The following is a 20208-nucleotide window of genomic DNA, read 5'->3' on the forward strand; positions in this document are numbered from 1 at the left end:
GACTTTGGGATACAGCTCAATAAAGCAAAGATGACATTTACCACCAAATGTCATTAAGAGCCAGGAAATAGTTGCTGCCGCGGTATACGTTTTTATTTTGATTAATTTAATGTTATAGTTTGGGGGCCCTGGTTCAATGAGAACAATTGACTCCATCACGATTCCCAGAATAAGCCGAGCAATCTGAATTCGAAGTAAAAGTTGTCTATTACCAGGAGGGAGGAGGAGGAGGAGGATAAAAGCGATGTCATCAAACCGCCCAGGAGGGCACGTCTGTGGATTTCAGGCGGTGCTGGGGAAACGTTTTTTAAATGAAGGGAAGGGGAGGGGGAGGAGGCTTCCTCCGCTTTCGGACTGGTCGGGGCAAATGGCTTTAGAGATCTAAAAGGAGTAGGAAGCAGCCCAGAGCCAGCTGTTTATGTTTACAATCACAAGAGCTCGCTCGGAGGGTTATTCCTCACTGACACAATCACATTCAAATGAAGTGTTTTCGCTGAAAATTGCGAAGTAATTCGGGCTGAAATTAACACACACACACACACACACACACACACACAGAGCAGAAAAGGAAGCGGAAAAAAAAAAAGCTGCCTATCCTAGACACGGGTGACGGCTTTAAATTTAGAAGAAGAAGAAGAAAATAAAAGGGGAAAAAATATGCAACGAATGGTCCGCCCGGAAAGTGTGACCCCGGATCCCCGGCTACGAGACTTTCACATGCAAATCAATGGAGCTGCTTCAGGAAGACACGCTCACGACAAATGATTTTAAAGAGCAAAATAAACACTGGAAGCGATCCAAGGAGGGAGACGATTAAAGCGGGAGACAGGGAGAGATAGAGAACAGAGTCGCGAGGGAAGCCGAAGGGGAGAGACGCGACGGGAGGGAGGGGCGACCACGAACGGTCCCGCAGCCGAGGCGTTGAAAGCCCGGGGCCGCCGCCGCGGGTGCAAGCGGACAAAGTTGCCGGGCGCGGGGGGCGGCCCCGAGCCTCCCCCCACCCCCGGACCCCGGGCCCCGACTCACCAGCGAGAAGAGGTTGGAGTGGCAGTCCTCCAGGCTCGCCCCGTTCGCCACCCAGTTCGCTGCCGCAGTCATGATCCTCCCCGAGCCCGGCCGCCAGAGCGGGGCATGTCTGACCGAGTCCGAAGCAACCCCGGCAGGGAAAGCGGCTGCGCCCGGGCAGGCGGCGGCGGCGACGGCGGGGGTGGCGCTGCTGCTGCTGCGGCGGCTGCTGCGAGCTCCGAGGGCGAGGGCGAGGGCGAGGGCGGCCAGGAGGCAACGGCCGCGGCTGCGGGGGACTCCCGTCTCGGTCCCGGCCCCCGCCGATGGCCCGCTCCGATCGGCCTCGGTCCCGGCGGCTCCCGGGGCGGGGCGGCGGGGCGGCAGCGACGGCTACGACGACGGCGGCGGCGGCAGCTCCGGGCTCCCGGGCACGGCCTCTCGGGGAGCCGAGGCCAGGGCGATCCGACGGTCCGCGGGGCTGCTCGGGAGCCGAGACACCCCCGCGCTCACTCCCCGCGGGAGCGCGGGCCGAGGCTCGTGCGCAGGACGCCCGGGCCTCGTCGGCCGTCCCGCAGGCTCGGCCGGGCCGGGCCGGGTCGGCCAAGGACAGAAGCGGCAGAGGCGGAGGAGCGGGTGGCCGGAGCCGGAGCCGGAGACGGAGCCGCGGTGACTGCTGCTGCTGCGGCTGCAGGGGGGCGCTGTCCGCCCGCCCGGCCCGGCCCGGCCCGGCCCCCTCCCGGGGCTGGCTGCGCTGCGCGGGGCCGGCTGCGCTCGGCCGCCCCCGAGGCGGATCCCCAGCCGCCGCCGCCGCCGCCGCCGCCGCCGCCTTGTTTATTGCCGGGCACGGAATCCCAGCGCGAGCGGAGCGGAGCGGAGCGGAGGGGAGGGGAGGGGCGACGAGGAGGAGGAGGAGGGCGGCGGGGGCGCGCGCGGGCGGGGGCGCGCGCCGAGGGAGCCGCGAGGGCGCGCGCGAGGCTGGGGCTCAGGCTGAGGCTGAGACTGAGGCTCGGGCTGGAGTGTGTGAGGAGGCGAGCCGAGCCGCCCCGCCGCCGCCGCCGCCGCCGCCGCCTGCCGGGCCGTGCTCGCGGGCCTCCGCCTCGGCCGCCGCAGCCTCGCCCTCCTCGTCCTCCGCCGCCGTGGACTCGCCAGGGGTGCCGCCGTGAAGCCGCAGCGGCAGCAGCAGCAGCAGCACCAAGCAGCGGCAGCAGCAGCGGCGGCGGCACCGTCCCCTCCTTCCTCTTCCTCCCCCCACCCCCCTCCCTCCCTCCTCCCCAATCAGGCTCGGGCTCCGCCGCCGCCTCCTCCTCCCTCCTCCCCGGGATCGCTGGCTCTCTCGCCTCTGACAGCAATGGCGGCCGCCGACCGCGAGACTCGCCTCGCCATTGGGCAGCGCGGCGTCACGTGGGCGGTGCGAGGGGAGGGCAGGGGAGGGGCGGAGGCGGGAGGGGGGATGGAGGGAGGGAGGAGAGCTGGCTGCCGAGCTGGAGCAGGAGCTGGACGAGCTCCGCTCGCAACTCCTCCCGGCTTCGCTGTCGTGGGGCACGGGAGCGCGTGCACCCCGTCCCTCCCGTCCCTCCCGCGCCCTGCTGCCAGCGGAGGACTGGGGAGGAGGCCCCCGGGGCGGCCCGTGCCGGCCGCCCTCGCCCCCTCGTTTGCCTAAAGAAATTATTGATAGCCTGTCCAGCGGTACGTGCGAGCCAGCCCCCCCCCGTGCCACTGGGCTGGGATGTGGGACCGGGGACTGACGGAGAGAGGAAACCCTGGAATGACCGCTGCGGGAAGAGCAGTGGCTAGGGCGCCCGAGGACTTGGGTGCGAATTCCAATTCTGCCACTGAAATACCTGCAGGGAGCAAGTTACACCTCCCTAGGCCTCGGTTTCCTTACCTATAAAATGAGCTCATTGGACTAGATGGTCTCCGAGGCCCCCTTCAGCTCTAGATCGAGGAATTTCCTCCTCGGTGTGCCTCAGTTTCCTTGCCTGTAAAATGAGCGCTTTGGATTGCACGGTCTAGAGGGTCCCTTCCAAATCGACCTCTATATTTTCATTTTAGAAGGTAAGTTCTTTGAGGGCAGGGATTCCTTTTTCTCTTTTTATTGCCAGTACCTAGGCCAGAGGTGCTTATTAAATATTCATTGATTAATTGATTGTGTTGGATCCTAGATTTAGAACTAGATTTAGAACTTTACATAGATGAGGAAACTGAGGCACACAAAGGGAAAGTGACTTGCTTAGGGTCACAAAGTGTCAAGTGCCCTATCCACTGCACCATACTATTTGATCCCGAATGTACTGTACTTCCTTTCTCCGGGCCTCAGTGGCTACAAGTGAAAGTGAGTGTAGGAGAGGACTCAGGGTCTAATCACTAGCTGATCTAGACAGGGATGGGGAACCTATGGGCCTCGAGCCCACACGTGCTCCTCTAGGTCCTCAAGTGCGGCCCTTTGACTGAATCCAAACTTCACAGAACAAATCCCCTTAATAAAAGGATTTGTTCTGTGAAAGTTGGACTCGGTCAAAAGGCAGCACCCGAGGACCTAGAAGGCCATGTGTTGGCCTTGTGGCCATAGACTCCCCACCCCTGATCTAGAAGGTGCTTCTGATTTCAAATCACACCATCCTTGGTGGTTCAATTAAATGATCTCTAAGGTCTCCTTCAGTTTTGACTTTTATGATTTGGGGGATGGATGAAATATAAATTCAGACTCCCCAACTCCTCCAAAAAAAATCAGTGGCCTGCTTCCTTTATTGGGTTTTAATAACCCTTGTTAATATATGTATATTCACTTTTCCAATAGAGTAATGAATGCTAGGTAGCACTGAGACATCCACACTTTGTTTTCCCATTTGTAAAACAAGGGGCTTGGACCAGATGATTTCTAATGACCCCACAGATATTCTTGGATATTATGACTCCAAATTAGATGGGGTGTACTAATAAAAAGCCCAAGGTTCTTGTACTTGCTAGAAAGAGCCCTTGGGAGGAAACCAAGGGGTAGAACCGCATCATCATCCTGGAGGAAACAGTGAAAGAAAGAGCTGGAAGCCAGGCCTTCCTTCTTCTCCTGCTGGTGACCTTGAATGAATCATCTACTCTCTTTATGACTCAGTTTCTACACTTGTAGGATGAGCATGATGAGAGTTCTCAAGGTCGCTGTAAAACTTTGGCTAATTTGAGTCACCCCTGCTTGGACAAGACACAGAAGTTCCATTCTCTGCTTCTTATTCTGGGAAGAACTGGTTTTTGAGTGCCTTTATAGTGATCGAGGGAAAAGGCAAGACTGGGGAGAGGGAAAACAGAAGCAGCTTCCATGGAGATGCTGTCCTTGTCTTAAATGCCAGAGATACTGGTGGGATAGCAGAAAGGTATTACAGTATTTGGGCATGAAGAGTGCAGATAGGGCCAACTGGTTGGGTGTAGAGATAGGAGGCAAGTTCAAATCAAACCCTGCCTCTGATATTTTCTGACTTGGTGACCCAGAAGCTTGTCGGTCTTCCCATCTGTAATAATGGGGATAATGCTCCTTCCACTTACTTTCCTAAGAGGTTGTTGTTAAGATCAGATGAGATAAACTATGAAATAAATGAGGCAGCCTGGTGAAGTGAAAAGAATGTTGTTGGATTAGGAGGTCAAGGACCTGAGTTCCAGGCCTTTTGTGGACAAATTAGACAATTTACCTCTCTGGGCCTCAGTTTCTTCTTCTTTACAATGAGGGGTCTGGACCAGATGGGCTCTGAGATCCCCGCCCCACCTCTAAATCTATGGTCCTATGATTATTTTCTGACATCACCCCCTGAAAGACAGCATGGTAAAGTCAAGGGCCTTTATTCTAGTACTGATTCTGTGTGTGTGAAAGACACACTGTGTACAACCTTGGACAAGCCCTACAACCTCTGTAAGGCTTCAGTTTCCCCCCTATGAAACTAACGGGTAAGACTACCTTTACCAGGTGCAAAATTCTCTGATTCTAACAAGTGTTTCTTAAGTTCCTACCATGTGCCAGGCACTTTGCTAAGCACAGGGTATACAAAACAGCCCCTGCCCTCAACTTAAATTCTAATGCACCTGTCTAGGTGTTAGGTAAAACATATACAAAGCCAACATGAGGTATGGGAAGGACACAAGGGGCTGGAGCAGGGGTGGCCTCGAGGCTGCAGGTTCCCCACCCCTGAGAGGGACCAGGAAATGACTCAGACAGAAGGTTACGTTTGGGCTTGGTCTTCAAAAAACAGGGAATCGGGTGTGCAGCTGAGAGTTTTGTCAAGCAGCAATGAAGAGGCTTGGACTGCATGTTTGTGGAGTTGCTCTGAACTCTTAAATTCTATGATTCATTCTGACTTGAACTGCTTGATTCCTTCTCCTTGCTAATTCAATTAATATGTTTTGAGCACCCACAGAGGGAATGGCCTTCTGCTAGTTAAGGAATAAGGCTGTTCTGCTCTATTTATTCAGTTGCTCACTCACTGGGTAACAGCATCTTCCTTAAGTACCAGAGATTTCCTGATTGCTCCTTCCCCTCTCTCAAGACAAAACAGATAATGCAATAAAAACCAATAGACCTTATTTCTGGCCTGGAGCAGGTGCCTATCTGCAAGCCTGTTATAGAGTCACTTGAAACTCATGGGTGCTTTTTGTTACATTAAGACTGGGTCTAAACTGCAAGAAAATGCATTGAAGTAATACTCCAAATGATTGTGTGTGTGTGCATGTGTGTTCATATGTATGTATGCATGTATGTGTATGTATGTTTGTTCATATGTGTGTATGCGTGTGTGTGTGTGTTTAGAAGCTCTATTGACTGTAGGGGGTCCATTGCTATTTTATTTGGCCATTCTTCACACATAACAGTGGATTGCTTATTTTGGATACATATGCCATAGTGTGAAATGAGTAACATGGGCAGCCCCACCAAGAAAATATAGCAATAACCAAAATTCATTGGCGTAGAGATTTAGGGAGAAATTTCCTCCTCTAGTAATGTAAAGCCAAACATGCTCTATGACTCCAAGTCTTGGAGGGTTGCCTAGGGCGCTGAGAAGTTGTAGGATGTGAACTGAGGTCTTCTAGCCTCAGAAGCCAACTCTCTACCCACTATCCTATCCTGCTTCTTTCTAAATGAAATAGGCTCTAATAATTTTTTTCTCTTGATGTCATCAGTTCTTGCTGAATACGTAAGAGTACGTCTCTTTGCCCCCATTCCCCCACTCATAAAGTATGGTCTAAATTAGATCATTTAGGACCACAGAGAGGCAAAAAGTGTCACTTAAAATGAATTTCTCTTCTCAGAGGCTATGACCCCAAGAACAGTTGCTTACTTTCAACTCCAAGAAATGAGTAACCTGTCTGGATTTGCTGTAACCAGCTCTGGCTTTATAGTTTAACAAAACCACTTTTAAGAGACAACAACAGAGTTCACAGAGTGGATTCTATAACTTTTCCTCTCCAGTGGTGTATAAGTGTGAATTTAGTGCTCATAAAAGAAAGGCTTCTCATATTGCCTGGAGCTGGGCACTGCACAGAAAGGTGTTATGCCAACTTCCCACACAGGGCTCTGCCAGCACACCTCTCCCCTTTTTTTTCCTCCTCTTTTTTTTTTTTTTTGGTCTTTTGTGCACTCAGCCTAAGCCAGATCTTCAAGTGTTAGCTTTTTGTTTTGTTGTTCTTTTTTTTTTTTTTAAATAAAGACAAGTACCTTTTCACTCATGGCCTAAATCAGGAACTTGGACAGAGGTCTCTGCAGGTGAGAAGGCAACTGATCCACCTCTTCAGTCCTGGCTGATGCTACTCCTGGGGAAGATAACACCCAAATGCAGTAACATTAGCCAAGAGGCATCATCCCCTCGAGAGAGAATCCAACACCCCTTCCCAGTGGGTGTTCTCCAAGAGCTCAGGAGGTCTGAGAAGGTCTTTTATTGTTCCAGAGCACAGGTGTTATTCTGGACAGTAGCTCAATGGCTTCTAAGCCTCAGGCTCTGCAAACCCACTGTTCTGTGACAAATCATTTTATTTAAAAGTATCCACAGTGAGAAACACTCAGGAAGAGTAAATTCTTCGCTGTGGGTAAAATTTAGGTGCCTGCTGGTCTGGCAGAATGCTGCTGGTGAGCCCTACATTATCCATTAGTTTTCCCTTTTTTCCCCAGAAGTCTTCAGTGGCTCCCTATTCCCTCCACAATAAACTGCAAACTTCCTCAGCCTGGTATTTAATCCACACTCTGGCTCTTACTTGCCTTTTCAGCCCCATTACTTACCTGACCACCATATCATGAGAAGGCCCAGCTCACTGCCCAGGTGGTGTTCACCACTGGCCACCAGTCCACCAGCTACCTAACCCTGCCCTGTCCTATCTCTCTTATGTCTTCTCTAGACTATAGCTCCTTTAGAATAGAGACCATCTTGTTTTCTTATTTCAATATCCCTAGCACCTAACATACAGTGCTTGGTGCTGAGTAAATTTTTAATAAAGTGTTACCTGTTTTATTTTACATTATTCCCTTTTACACCTTCTTGCCACTCACACTATGATGATCCTCATTCGGGCTCTCATCTGTGTCATGGCTGAACTATTATTGCCACACAGCCTTCTGGTTGGTCTCCCTGCCTCAGATCTCTTCCCTTTCCAGTCCATCCTCCATAAAACTGCCAAATCAACATTACTCAAATGTGAACCTGACCATGTCACATCCCGTCTCAAAAAACTCCATTGGCTCCCAATTGACTCTAAGATAAAATACAAACTCGCTTGGTTTTTAAAGCCTTTCAGAATCTAAGGAAAGCCTATCGTTTTAGCTGCTTTGCACATTGTCCCTATCCTTGAACTCTCCTCTCTATTCCAGACAAACTTATCTAATCGTTGGTCCTGGTACCTAGTTTTCCCGTCTTCCGTCTCTATGTATTTCTGCAGGCTGTCCTTCATCCTGGAAGTGCACTTCCTTCTCACTTTTGCCTCTTATCATCCCCAACTTTTTTCAAGGCTTAAATGAGGTGCCATCTCCTAAATGAGGCCAGTTCTAATGCCTGTCCCCCACTGTTGCTCATGACTAATCTGCCTATCCTGACTAAGCTCTCTGCTGACCTCCATCTCCAGTTGCCTTTCAGACAACTCAAATTGGATGTCCAGTAGACATCTTAAACTCAACAAATCCAAAACTGTACCCACTTCCCCTCTAAGTCTTCGCCCCACCCTCATACACTCCAAGCATTCTATTACCTTTGAGGGCACCACCATCCTCCCAATCCTTCAGGCTCCCAAGGTAGGTGTCATCTTCGGCACCTCCCCATATTCAATCACTTGCCGAAGCCTGTTGATTTGCCCTTTTGCATCTCTCAACTCTCCCCTTCTTTCTTCTGATGCTATCACTGCCTGCATGGCCTCAAGCCTGGAAAATTTCGATAGCTGCTAGTGGGTCTGTCTGCCTCAAGTCTCTCCCCACTCCGGTCCATCCTCCATTGGGCCACCAAAGTAAATTGTCAGGAAGCACAATTCCACCTGTCACCTTCATACTCAATAAACTCCAGTGGCTCCCTATCACCTCCAGGATCAGATACAAAACCCTCTGGTGTTCAAAGCCCTTCATATCCTTGTGCCCTCCCCTAAACCTTTCCAGTCTTCTTACACTTGGATCCAGTGACATAGGCCTCCTTGCCCATCCACTAACAATCCCATCTCTCCGGTCTGGGTATTTTCTCTGGTTGTCCTCAATGTCTAGAATGATCTCCCTCCTGGCTTCTCTGGCTTCTTTCAAATCCCAATGAAAATCCCATCTTCTACCAGAAACCTTTCCAAATCCCTCTTAATTCTAGTGCCTTCTCTCTGTTCATAATTTCCTACTTATCCCATATATAGTTTGCTTTGTATATATCTGTTGTATTCTCCATTAGATTGTGAGCTCCTTGAGGGCAGGCACTGCTTTTTTTTTTCTATCTCAACTCCGTAGCACAGCATCTGGAATACAGTAGGGACTTAATAAATGCTTATCAACTGACTGTCCCCAAAATAACTTTGTAGTTATCTTTATTTTGTATATATTCAGCATTTCTTTATCTTTGCACATATTGTTTACCCTGATAAAATGGAAACTCCTCAAAGGCAGAGAATACTAGTTGTTTTGCTCTGTATATCACTCGTGCTTGGCTCTAGCACTTCATAGGCTCACTGAACAGCAAGCTGTCTCAACACATCATCTCCTCATCTCCATCTAGCACAAGACAACTTCCTCTCCTGGAATATACGAAACTCTTCATCTCTGTAACTCTCAATACTTAGCTTCCTTTAAGGCCAAGGTCAAATGCCACCCCGTCCCCTCCCCCTTCACCACAAAGCATCCTCTGATCCCCTCCCATTTAAAATATTCTTCCTCAAATTTTCCCTGTGCTTAGTTCTCTCCTTTACTCAATCACATGCATACTTTCTAACATAAGTACCTACGTATGTGTCATACCTGCCCTGCCTGACTTCCTTGAACGCATACATGTCCATCCTCCATTTGGTCACCAAAGTGAATTATCAGGAAACATAGTTCCAACCATGTCACCTTCATACTCAATAAACTCCTTACACACACACACCATATTTCTCTCTCTCTCTCTCTCTCTCTCTCTCTCTCCCTCCCTCCCTCCCTCCCTCTCTGTCTCTCTCTCTCTTATAAGCTGCTTGAAGGCAAGAGCTGTGTCATTTTTATCTTTGTCTAACTAGTGCCCACTATCTTGGCCTTCAAATAATAGTCACTTAATAAGTATATGTTTTAAAATTTTTACCTGAATTCGTAAGATTGTAGATCTAGAGCTAGTCAGAAAGGATCACAGAGCACATTTAGTCTAACCTGTTCATTTTTGCAGATGTGGAAACTGAGCCCCAGCAATATAAAATGACCTGTCCTTTTGGTTTTGGTTTTGTTTGGTTTTGATGCTTACCCAGTCTGGAAATATAGCAGCCACTGGTGGTCCTAATCAGCATGGAAGCTCTGACCCGACTATTTCCTACCTGGTCCAATTCACTTTTCCCTAAGCAGTCTGGTGCTCCCCCACTTCAAGGGTTCACCATATTTGTGCTGGACTTAGTATGGACACCCAATTGGCTTTAACTCAATTAGCAACTCAGAACACCCAAACTCAAGTTATCCATCAGCCAAAGTGACTTGTCTAAGGTCACACAGGTGGTATCAGGTGAGATTTGAACCCAGGTCCTCCAACTCCAGAGACAGTACTTTTTTTTTTCTTTTAAAATAATTTCTTTTGTTGTTACATCTGAACTTACCAGTGCTCTTTCTGCCAAGACGATGGAAGACACATCAGTTTCTCTTCTTAAACTGGCCTGTGGCTACCACTCCCTTCTGTAAGATGGGAATAATAATATTTACATTACCTAGCTCAGAGGGTTGTAATGAGGGATGCACTTCATAAGCCTTAAAACACTCTATAAACAAGTTACAGTTTTATGATCATTAGTATTATTAAGACTCTACTGGGTGATAATTGATTTTAAAATAAATACCAGTTTTCAAACTTTGAAATTTGGTGGCAGATAGGTATTGTTGATCATAGGTAAACAGTGCCCAGTGCTTAAGAAATGTTTATTGAATTGGATTGAGTGGAACAGAAATACAGTACCTCTTACAGAGCTACTCCATTGTTGTCTACCCAGATCAATTCCCCAAGGAAATAAATTACATTTCATTCTTCATATATTGTTTACTTTATAGTCTCTTGATCTTACTCTGCTGATTTTTTTGTTATTGTAGAGTCCTTGGTAGCCTGCCTCCCACTTAATCAAAACAGTTTCTGTAAATGTTAGCAAGTTGGGTTTGGGGGATTTGCTATGGGCTCTTCACATTGGTTACTGAACATTAAAAGTTCCTTCTCTTTCTACTGAAAACCCTCAGTAAATATTGCCCTTGCTTGTGGAGGGAAAAAAGAAGCCCTTCAAATGATTTTCCAATGAACAGACTTTATTTCATGTGAACTGTGCCAATAACTCAAAGCACATTTTGTGTGCTTCTTTATTTGTGCTTTTATGAGGAGGTCACTGTTTACATAACATGTGCATCTCTGACAAGCCAGTTCATTATAATCTAATCAGTCACTTCTCAGATGAAACAAAAGAAAAACTCTCTTTTCTCAATTCCAATGGGACCAGCTAGGACATGCCCCCAGCAACACACACAAGCACATCCCTTCCCACCACTGCCAACCCTTCAGGTTAGGACTGTTTTCTAGCAGTGGGGGATGGTAGAGATGAAAGAAGGGCAGAATTCTCACTAGACTACCCGACAATAATACCACTGCCTGAGACCTCAACCTTTAGTCCCAAGTTATTGGATCTTAGCAGATCTTTAATCAGGCTGAGGTAAATGGAGCTATGATCCAGGGCCTTATATTTTGAGAGTGCAAAAAGGAGCTGCAATCCTTGAGTAGAAGCTCGGACAGCATTTAGCACTTGCTTAACCAGAAGAATTAGTTAGAAGCTGTCAGATACTTCCTCCCCAGTGATGATGCTTCTAGGTGACTTCCTCCCTGGTGTGACCCCTAGGCATCCTTAGCAGCCACTTCCAGGTCTGCTAGGGTCTCCACCCCTGACCCTGAAGTTTGTGCATCCCAAGTGGGTGGGGGGAAGGGGGAGGGAATGACTAGTTGTGTCTGTACAACACAGGATTTTGAGATGGAATTACTGAACTGTATCCCCCAACTTCCCCTGGTAGAATGTAAGCTTATAGATGATACTATTTCTTACCTTGTATCTCTAGTGAGCAGCCCACTGGCTAGCAGAAAGAAGGCAACTGATAAATGTTTGTTGAAGGAATAAATGCAACCTTAGAGATATTTCATTCAACCAATTAATTTTGCAGATGAGAAAAACAGAATCTGAAAGGAGAGAAATGGCTTGCCCGAGGCTGGGATTAGACGTCAGGCCTTCTCACTTCCAAATCCAGTGCCTTTGCTGCTGCAGTGAGCCCTCCAACATCACTCTTCCACAAATTTCTCTGTCCCCGGGAGTGGACTGACCTCTGACCTTATTCACTTCAGGCTACTTACAGGAAGCCCTTTTCATGGCATCATTTTCACAGAATTTAAGGTCTAGAAGAGGCCTCAGAGGCCATCTAGTTCAACCCATTTGTTTTATATACAGGGGAAATGATGCTTAGGAAGGCCCACATCAAGACCCAGGCTTGACATGAATTGGCAGTAAGTCTCAGAAGTGGAATTTGAACCCAGGTCCTCTGACTCCAGAGAAAGTTCCCTTTCCATGGTACCATCCTGCCTCAATTATTTCTAAGATCCTCTTCACATCTGGACCCGATATATGAACCCCGTTGGAAACAAAAAGGGATCTGAGTCTGACCTCCAATGACTCTCCCAAGAGTGATGCCATAAAGGGTTTGCTAAGAAGAGGATTCTACTCTGCTGCAGGCTGGGAGTCCCAAGGTTCAGAAGTGGGATGGAGTTCCCAGACTCCTGGAGGCCAGCTATATCGTAGTCTGTCTCTAAAAGGCAGAATTGACAAGCCCTCTGGGGAGAAGGCAGTGAAGCCTGCCCTTGCAGACAGCTTCCAAAATTGGAGAGAAAGCACAGTGGGGATATCTCAGGCAGGGCATTGTCCATCCAGAATGATTTCTCCATTGCCCTTAATAGATATTAAAGTCTCACTTGTCAGGGTAGAGAGCTCAGTCATCAGGAGCATGTAGCAGCTACAGTTTCTGCTGGATTCGAGCCTGGGAGGTCTAGAAGAAAGAACAAAAGATGATTGGGGAGAAAAAATGTAACTGAGCTGGATTTTTTTTTAAAATGAAAGTGTTACAATTAGCTAATTGGGCCCATTTCTCCTGGCAATGTATCTTTTTATTCCCCACTGTGCTCAGAACTCTCCTTGACTTCAAAGGAAACTGTGGTGCCTGGAGAATTGGAACCCATGTTTATCAAGTGCTTTGAACATGCAAAGTGCTATTTAAATGCTAAGTGTTATTATTATTATTTTAAATTTTAAATATTTTCTGTGGGGAGTTTTAATTGGTTTGTGGGTCTCATTTAATGCCTCAGGGCAGCCTGTCTCCTAAATCCTACCATGATTCAGACTTTGGTGAGCAAGGAAGGAAATATAACATACCTTTTCAGGGAAGGCAAACCCCAATCCACCACCTTGTCCTTGTAAATTGTATTTTCCAGGAAGATGAACACTGTCAATCAGATGCTGTCAGTTTATGGGAGAACATGTCTCCAAAACTAATTGAAATACGGGATCTTTCCAGGCACACTTGATAGAGTTATCACGTTACAGATTTTCTTTGACTCTGCATCTCGATTCATTCCTTTGTACCCTTTCCAGACTTCTTCATAAAACAGAAATTAGACACGTTCTTGACACTGGGATTTCATGAAGAAGCAATCAAATCCAAATTACTTGGAGGAAGAAAAAGACTATAAAAGACAAAGCAAGATTGAAAGGAAGGAACTTCCTCGAGTGCCCCAGGTCATAAATTAATTTGGCTATTGGGTCACACACGTTGTGCAAGAAAGATTCACCTGAATTTAAAAGATTTTGAGCTGGCAAGGGTCTTGAGAGGTCACCAAGGTTTCCCACATTTTGCAGATGAGGTAATGACTTGTCTTAGGTACACAGTAAATAGCATCACTAGGATTTGAATCCAAGTCTTCTCACCCAAATTCCAGGGCTCTTTCTAGGATACAGGTCAGCTCTGTCTAATGTTGCCCCTGAGGTTTGGCTGCAGACAGGTGCAGATACTTGGCAAATCACATCTTAGGAACAGCCCTCCCTCCCTTAAATCCAACTCATTTGCAAGTCGTGGCATCACCTTCCTTAAGTCATGGTCCTCTTCAAGAATGAAGGACAAACAACAACAATCTTAGAAACACAGAATCTCAGAGTTGAGAGGGGCCTTAGAACAGAGAATGTCAGAGCTGGGAGGGGCCTTAGAACAGGGAATGTTAGAGCTGGGAGATGACTTAGGCCTCTGACTAGCAGAACTCGAGGAGACCTTCAAATTTAAACTTTTTCATCCCCACCCTTTATTTTCGAGAAGTGGAAACAGAGGCTTGATATAGGGGAAATGACTTGCCCAAGGTCTCAAATCTGAGGTATGACACGAGCTTTCCAGCTCCAGATGTGGTGTTCTTTCCAATATACTATGCAAACTGGCTTATTCTGGCTTTTGGACCCTTCCCCCAACCACAGATTAAAAAACAAGGGAGGAAAATCTGTACCTTTGTGGCCTCTGGCATCTTAGGCAGAAATATAGCCTTCTGGGAAGCTTTTCAACTTTCACTGACTTTTCATCTTTTCCATTAATGGTGCATTTAACTGAATAGACTTCACTTAGACAAAGAAATTCAGCCATACATGGATTCATCCATCCAATGCCACTTAGCTTGGATAGCATGTTTTGGAGATTTAAAAAGAGAGTGTTATATAAAACTTGAAGTTGGAAACTTGAAAGAAAAAACAAAAGGCATGTGGTATCAAATTCATAGGTAGCTCTCAAACCCAAAGTGAAGCCCTCATGAGAGCTGGAGTGTACTCTAATAGCCATAGAGCCATGTTTTAAAATCATAAAGATGATAGAGATAATAATATACTGATTGATTCTGTGCTGGTAGGGTCGGCCTAGGCAAGGTCCCATTAATGAGCATCTGGGTCCAAAAGTCTGTTACTTCATCAGTGAGGGCTATCCCTCTGCCATCATAACCCTTCCGTGCCTTAGAAGATCTTTTTCCTATTTAGGTATTGTGGTATAGGAAAAAGAGCACTGGGTTTGGCATTAGAGGACATGGCTCTCTGCCATTTATATATAAACCTGGGAGACCTTGGGCAAATCACTTGAACCCTCTAGTCTTCAGTTTTGTTATCAATAAAATGGTGGATTGGACTATATGTCCTCTAAGGTCACTTTCACCTCTACACCTATGCTCCATTGAGTGATCACCTATGGCAACCACCTTTCTGGGATGGTATCTCAGAAATGAGCTGTGCTGGCCTTTTGATGTCTGCCATATGGACCACATTCACAACCTTTCTTTATAGGATGTGCCAGAACTCAAGTATCAATGGGCCAGACTCTGAGAAACTAGGGCCACCTCCATGCCATGATGAGGGCTTCAGGGTCTAAGATACTCTTTAAAACAATTTTTTAGAAGAGCTTTTTGATTTTCCTAGTGAGGAATTTCCATCTCCCAATCCTGAACAGCAACTTTTCTGCCCTCTGTAATAACCACAGAGCCACATTTTGAAATCATAGAGATAGCAGATGGATTGATTTCATGGTGGTGGAGTGGGCCAAGGCAAGGTCCTGTTAATGAGCATCTGGATATGAGAGAGTAAGGAACTTGGTGTCCTAGATTTGGAGCTAACTCACTCATTTTTACAGATAAAGAAACTGAGGCTCAAGGAGGCACAATTGTCAAATGGGCAGTAAACATCTAAGACAGTTTTTGAATCCCGCGATAATATTAGAAAGCATAGCAGTTTTAACCTCCAGAATTCTGATAGGAGAAGTGGGGGGAAGTAACTCAACTACCCTCTAGGGACCTAACTGTCCAGTTAAGTAGGAGTCAAGAGAGTGAGCCCAGAAGTAGAATTGTCTGTTTTATCACTTTCTGTTTCTGCCCCTCAGTTTGTTTATCTGTAAAATGAGGTTGGACTATGATATCTGATGGAGTACTGGCAGGAGATGAGACCTTTGCACCTTACCGTAAAAAGAGTTTGGGTCCCATTTGTCTAAGAGATTCTCCTTGAATTCTCCCACTTTATCAAGGAGGTCTCTGGTGTTCCCCTGAGGCTATAATCTTATCAACTTGCCTTCCGTTGGCCTATGCTCAATTACTTCTCAGTTACTTTTAACCTAGACCAGCCCTCCCTTGTCTATTACCTCCAGATGGCCCCTGGCTACTTCCCACCCGTGACCCTATGTAGACCCCATTCTCAACCTCCCAGTTACTCCCATCAAGATCCTTCCTAGATCCCTCCCACAGTCTTTCTGTATATAAGGTCCATCTTGCCTCCATTAAGGTGCTCAGATTCCTTAAGAATCTAGCCAGTAGCTCACAATGTTCAGATTCCTTCAGAATCTGGCCAATATGATTGATCTTTAGTAAACCTTGTCTCTAGCTGGAAGAAGGCTTAGGTTGAATTCTTTTGGGCAGGACCAAAAGAGCGTCTTGTGCTCTCGATATTTTGGGGTCCCAGCACCCCTAAACCTCTAGATTTCAACATATCTAAGATGCATGAAGGATGGAGTACTAAGACATCTTAGTGGGAAGGTACCATATTGAATAGAGTTAACCCACTTCTTGTTGGGGAAGTAGCCTGGTGTACTGAAAAGAGTACTAAATTTGGAGTCAAAAGTCTAAGGTTCAAATCTCAGCTCATCTACTTGTGAGCGATATGGCCTTGGATGAATCACTTTCTCTGGGCCTCAATTTCCTCATCTATAAAAGGAGACGGTTAGATTAAGTAAACTCCAAGATCCCTTCCAGCTTTAAAATTTTATGATTTCAGTTATATAATGGAAGGGAATACAAAAGCATTTCTCTTCCAAGAATTCTTTTTAGGCATAGCTTCCCTTCCAAAGAGAAGGAGATGTAAGGGATAAATAGAATCCTAGATCAGAATTAGGAAGACTTGGATTCAAATTCTGCCTCAGGAACTGGGTGATCAAGGACCGGTGATTTAATCTGAGCCTAAGGTACCCCATCTGTGAAATGGAATTTCAGGTAATAATAGCAAATACCTCACTGGGTTGTTTTAAGGATCAAAAGAGGTAATGCATGTAAAGTGTCCTACAAATCTAAATGCACTATATAAATGTTAGTTGTTGTTATCATTATTCTACAAATTGGTTTGAATGAGTGAGGTTTAACTGTAGTGATAATAAATAATGATAATTATAAGCACCATCAGTTGAAATGAACACAAAGTAATTATCATCATAATCCATATCCCCTGCTAGCTGCTGGAGGACACAGCTAGCAATTCTCATTGGCAACCATTGCCAGAGGGAAACTGAACAATATTTTACAGGGCTGCAACAGTGGTCCCTGAGATTAAAAGCAAAGAGGAACTGGTCACTGAAATCCATCAATCACACACGTGCCTATGGGTGGGTTTATTTTCCCTTTTTACATTTGGATGTCTTTATCCTCTGATTGGTGATAGAGATTTTAATTAATATCTCAATAAGATATAAAAAAAAACATTTATTAATCCCAAAGATGCAAACCAAACAGTCCCTGCCCTCCAGGCACTTCCCTTCTACTTGGGGGCAGGGAGGGAGAGGGGTCTGTAAGACACATACATAGTTACTGAAATGCAAAGTTTCACATTTTCCTGACCAATGATTTCATTAGCATGGGAAACTGCCAGGGAATTGACTCCCTCTGCTAATACAGATTGGAAATTTCTTCATAATTTATACTCTCAAGGAGTAGCCTTGGGCATTAAGAGATGAAGTGATTTGCTCAGGATCACATACCTATTATGTGCAAGAGGAGGAAATTAAGCTCAGGTCATGGAGTCATAAATTGAGAACCAAAAGGGCCCATAGGGCCCACCTAGTCCAACCACCCTCATTTCATAGAAAAAGAAACTAGAGAAGTTGAGTGACTTGCCCAGGGTCAGGCAGGTAGTAAATGTCATTGTTGTTCTTCCTTTGTTGAGGACCAATGACATCAGCAGGGTTATATCTTGACTTGCAAGTGAATTGGATTTAAGCGAGGCAGGGCTATGCAAAGTCATCAGCCTCACTCTCTCCTCCAGGGTCATCTGAAACCAATGGCAAGACTTAGATCAGGATGACTGGAGATGGCCTGGGATGCCATGGGAGACCTTGGCCTTTTTAAGCTAAGGTCTTTCCCAGGTCTCAGTTTGTCCAAGGCAACACCCATTCAGTGATTTAAGGCAAAGTAAGAAAAAAAAATGTCATAGGTGGGATTTGAACCCAGGTCCTCTGATTCTACAGCTGATGGCCTTGTTTCTATATCGTGATAACTCCTTCTTCTAAGCTCAGCTCATACAAAGTTACACAAATACGTCTATATATAAAGTTACACAAATACACATATGCCTACATACAAAGTTATATAAATACCAATAAGCAAAGTTAAACAAATATACACATATATACAGTTATAGAAATATAGATATACAAAGTTATACAAATACACATATATAAAGTTATACAAATATATCTATATATACATTTGCACAAATGCACATATGCATATATACAAAGTTATACAAATACAGATGTACAGTTATACAAATATATACATATTCAGTTATACAAATATAGATATACAAAGTTACACAAATACACATATGCATATATACAAAGTTATACAAATATACACATGTTCAATTATACAAATATGGACATGCAGAGTTACAAAAAATATGCACATATATACATATATACAAAGTTATACAAATAAAGATACACAGTCACACAAATACATACATGCCCACATATGCATATCTATACAAAGTTTTGTATATACATATATATGCATATATATCTCCATACATATACACACACATACACACACACAATGTTATACAAAATAAAGAAGGAACAATAATTAACAGGGGCAATTAGGTGGCATAGTGGATAGAGTATTGAGTGTGGAGTTATGAAGACCTGAGTTTAAATCCAGCCTCAGACACTAACTAGCTGTGTGAACCTGCGCAAGTCCCTTAACCCAGTTTACCTCAGTTTCCTCCTCTGTAAAATGAGCTAGAGAAGGAAATGGCAAACCACTCCAGTATCTCTGCCAAGAAAACCCCAAATGGGGTCACGAAGGGTCAGACACGACTAAACAACAACAACAATCATTACCAACCTTGGGGACAAGGCAAAGCCTTCTGTGGGAAGTGAGCTGGGTTTTGAAAGATCCTGAGGGTTCTATAAGGAAAAGGTGAGAAGGCAGTGCATTCCAGGTATTGAAAATATAGATGCATGAAAATGTCACTAGAGATAATCCTAGGTCACATTTCTATATTTCATTGTGGTTACAAAACACTTTCACCCCCAGTGTCTCATTTTATCCTGTGAGGAAAGTAGGACAGGTAGGTTTATTATCCACATTTTACAAATCAGGAAACTGAGGTTCAAGAGGAAATTGCATCATAGGAGGTCAGCACACACAGCTATTTGATCCCAAACCAAGGATTTCTGCTGTACCTCACTGGTGGCCATGCAATCTGTATTTAGTTCTGTTGTTAATATTCTCCTTGTCTCTAGCCAGAAAATGGGGAAAACTGGCACAGATGCTGGAGAGTCATCTGTCAGGTTTACTGGAGAAGGCGTTCCTTTCTTGGATGGAGGAGGTGGACTGCATAAATGTCAGGTCCCTTTCAGCTCTCTGTTTTCAATGATTCTGCAGCCTCCTTGTCCGATAGCACACAGAAAGTATGATTGGAGGTCTGCCTGTCCCCAAATTATAGCCTGCCCATGGCTAAAACTTAGACTAGACCCTTAAGAAGTGCTTAACACAGTGCCTGGCACATAGTAGGTGCTTAATAAATGTTGATTGATTGATTAAGAAGAGTTAGCATTTGTAAGGTTTGCAAAACATTTTACATCTATTGTTTTATTTGACCCTGTGAGGAAGGTAACATAGCTATTATCAGAAATATAACTAAGGTGGAGTGATAGGAGCTTTGCTCCAGGGTGTTGAATTTGAAGGGCACAGGCAACACTTGAAGTCCTTCAGCATAGGAACAAAAGAGCTTAGCAACCATTTAGCATGGATAATAAATTAAAATAAGAAGCTGCCAGATAGAAGGCTGGGTTTAGCTCCAAATCCACCCTCATACTGGTGGCCTCCTAAGCAATTGCTTCATATCTATTTCCAAGGTTTCTTCCTCCATTATGGGTTAATACCTTACTCTCAATCCCCAATTGGGGGATTTTTTATGTTACTTTTTCTGGGTGATGTTTGTTGTACTTGACCAGGCACAAAAATTCTTGGTCGTGGTGCTAGATATTATTTTCATCCCCATTTTATAGATGAATTAATGAGGTTCATAAATGTTTAGTGACTTGCCCAAGGTCACACAACTAGTAAACAAACATCAGAGGCAAGATTCAAACCTAACTCCTAATCCCAAAGTGCCTTGCTTGAGGAGTCTTTCTTAAAGAGCTATCAACTCTAGCGGCTCTTTTTGTGGCCAAAAATTGGAAATTGAGGCAATGTCCGT

At 45.6% G+C, this 20208-nt stretch overlaps 1 protein-coding gene across 3 annotated transcripts in view; it reads right to left on the minus strand.

Moving 5' to 3' along the window:
- Positions 1 to 1174, minus strand: part of MED13L (mediator complex subunit 13 like) — a 392641-nt gene extending 391467 nt beyond the window's left edge. For all 3 annotated transcript variants that reach the window (XM_027862683.1, XM_027862690.1, XM_027862677.1), the window contains exon 1: positions 1027 to 1174. In XM_027862683.1, coding sequence (XP_027718484.1) covers positions 1027 to 1098 — 72 coding nt within the window. In that variant the 5' untranslated portion in view covers positions 1099 to 1174. The remainder of the gene's footprint in view (positions 1 to 1026) is intronic.
- Between the last annotated feature and the right edge of the window lie 19034 nt (positions 1175 to 20208).

This window comes from Vombatus ursinus, unplaced genomic scaffold (assembly GCF_900497805.2).
Source record: "Vombatus ursinus unplaced genomic scaffold, bare-nosed wombat genome assembly UNPS02001287.1, whole genome shotgun sequence".
Lineage (NCBI taxonomy): Eukaryota > Metazoa > Chordata > Mammalia > Diprotodontia > Vombatidae > Vombatus > Vombatus ursinus.